This window comes from Arachis duranensis, chromosome 10, assembly GCF_000817695.3.
Source record: "Arachis duranensis cultivar V14167 chromosome 10, aradu.V14167.gnm2.J7QH, whole genome shotgun sequence".
In the NCBI taxonomy this organism is placed as follows: Eukaryota; Viridiplantae; Streptophyta; class Magnoliopsida; order Fabales; family Fabaceae; genus Arachis; species Arachis duranensis.
The window spans coordinates 104,015,214-104,017,749 of record NC_029781.3 but is presented as its reverse complement, the minus strand read 5'-3'; the positions used below and the strand labels follow the sequence as shown (position 1 = coordinate 104,017,749).

The 2,536-nt window shown below is 27.8% G+C and overlaps 1 protein-coding gene across 3 annotated transcripts in view; it reads left to right on the top strand.

Annotated features, from left to right (window-relative positions):
* Positions 1-1,783: 1,783 nt before the first annotated feature.
* Positions 1,784-2,536, top strand: part of LOC107471924 (protein CYSTEINE-RICH TRANSMEMBRANE MODULE 7) — a 1,136-nt gene continuing 383 nt past the window's right edge. The window contains exons 1-3 of one of the 3 annotated variants that reach the window (XM_052255868.1): positions 1,784-1,836; positions 1,998-2,053; positions 2,209-2,398. In XM_052255868.1, the coding sequence (XP_052111828.1) occupies positions 1,999-2,053; positions 2,209-2,398 (245 nt within the window). In that variant the 5' untranslated portion in view covers positions 1,784-1,836; position 1,998. Of the gene's footprint in view, positions 1,915-1,997; positions 2,054-2,208; positions 2,399-2,536 lie in introns of all 3 variants that reach the window. The other 2 variants (XM_052255869.1, XM_052255870.1) reach the window with 2 other exon arrangements.

Below are 2,536 nucleotides of genomic sequence, written 5' to 3'. Positions count from 1 at the left end.
TACTAAATTTACTAATCAAGGTTGGCGTCTAGCAACACTCCTCAACGACCCGATAGTATGAAGTAATATATTTTTACTAAGAACCTCAGAAGAACAAAGTATAATTCCTTCCATCTTTCCAACTCTTGGTTAACCTTTAGAGTATGGTTTAATTGTCAAACTCTAACTTGTTACCATTATTATAATGAACTGTGAATGACCTAAGAAACTCATTTCTTCATTCACTCAATCCCCTTGGCCAAGGTTTTATTCATCTCATTCATTATAATCATAGAGCTCAAACTCTTTACCGAGAGTTGACGGATTCCTTATTGACTAATCATTAATTCTACAAGTATTTAAATCATACCCAATATCCATTCAACTAGCACCCTAGGGTATTAGGTGTCCGGAATCAAAGTATAATAAATACATTGTTAATTACTATGACAGTCGCAGGTCAAAGGAAACTCTATTACTATGTTCATCTTGAGAATATCCTATTGACAAATATGCGGTAATTATAACCATTAGGAATTCTCAAAGTGAGTCAGTTCAATGGTCATATCTCTATATGTACTATCTATATATATAATTTAATAAATGAGATCTATTAATTTTCATCCAATGAAGACCATTATATATATATTGATCTTTCCGGATTATTAATGTCCTTTTTAATAATCCTATGACCAAGAACAATTTAGATTAAATTATAAAAGATTTATTTCTCAATATTATGATCACTATCATAATAATAAATCTCTAAATTTAATCTAGGACGTTATTATATTAACATTTTAATATAATAACAGTAACAAATTATTTGAAACATGATTGATTGGATTGTGGTCATACTCCTTATTCCCAACATCAAGCTTGTCCAGAGATCGGAGATATACTTGGAGTTTTGTGAGAGATGTAACTGTTCTGTGTTAGTTCTCTGTATTTCTATACAAAAAAAGAAAAAAAAAATCATTTGCATCTAGGATTTGAAATTGGAAAGGTTTGTTTTGTTCTTAAATTTAATTAATATAAAATTTTATATATTTTTAATTAAATATTTTAGAGAAAAAAGATAATTTATTAAAAATATTATTCGTATACTAAAATTAATCACACATATATTTATATATAAATATATATGTAATTTAATTTATTTTTATTATGTATTTATATTTTAATATATATATTATTACGATAATTAATTTTTGTGGTTAATTTTGGTATAAACATACTATAGCACGATAATATTACTCAAATATGCGGAGATCCACTTTGTCTTTACTCATTCAGAACGGATAATTACCCATCTCAATATGGACTGGATTTTTCTTAAAACAAAATCTTGAATAGGATGGATTTTTTGCAGAATAATGGGTCGAATTTAGGTGATATTCGTCTTGGTATATATAATATAGTTAATTCTATAGTGTCTATAATTTGATGTCTAATTTTTGCTTAACTTATTTTTTATGATAATTTTTAAATATTTAATAATTATTTATTTTTATACTTTTAAAATTAAATAATAATTTTTAATTCTTTTTAGTAAGTTAGACAAATATTTTTAGACAGTATGAATATAATAATTGTTATATAAATTTTAAAATTTTATTTTATTTATTAAATTTTAATAATTATAAAAATAAATAAAAAAATAATAAATACCCACAACATAAATTAGAATTCAATTTTTAACAAATCATAAATAAAAATAGGACGAATTTTATACGAAAATTGGGCAAAAATTTGTTTTTACCCTCTCCATTGCCGGGTTTACAAGGAAGAGAAAGATAAATAAGAGGGTTGAGACTTGAGGGTTGAGAATCGAGAACTAAACACCTGTTTGTTTAGGTAGCTTCCATGTGTATATGCGAAAACATACTACATACATAGTACATTAATAAGAGGAAATTTCCTGGTCTCTGTTTAGTATGTTATGTAGCAGCTATAAAATTACTGTTTTAGCCTCTCCTCTTACTCTTATTCTTACTTATTTTCTCTGAAATTTTCAGCATGAGTCAGGCTTACCATGTTAGGCATGATTCTCCCTACTCATCAACCCCCACAGGCAACTTCCGTCTTCTCTCTTTTTTTTTTCCCTTTTCATTTAGTATATATCACATTTTAGAATAATTTAATAAAAAAAAAAAAGCAAAAAACAACAATTTTTGTGCTAAATTTTTTATTGATTCTTGAAAAATAACTTAACTAATTAACATACAGGGTATCCTACTACGGATCCATATCCTCCTCCACCAGCCGGACAAGGGTATCAAGGATACTTCCACGGAATAGGAGGAGTAGGAGGCTTTCCTCCACCACCATCTGCACCGCCACCGCCTCCGCCTCTTCGGCCTTATAACCAATACCCGGACAACTATGGTAGTCGTTGTCCATCTCTTCTCAGAACCTGGTAAGTAGTATTTAAGCCGATAAAAAAAATATACATAAATAATTATATCTCTAATAGTTACGTGACAATTGGTTCCAACAAAAATTTTTGTGTAGCCAATTTCTTTATAATTCATTTAATTTTACTTGAAATCTCTAG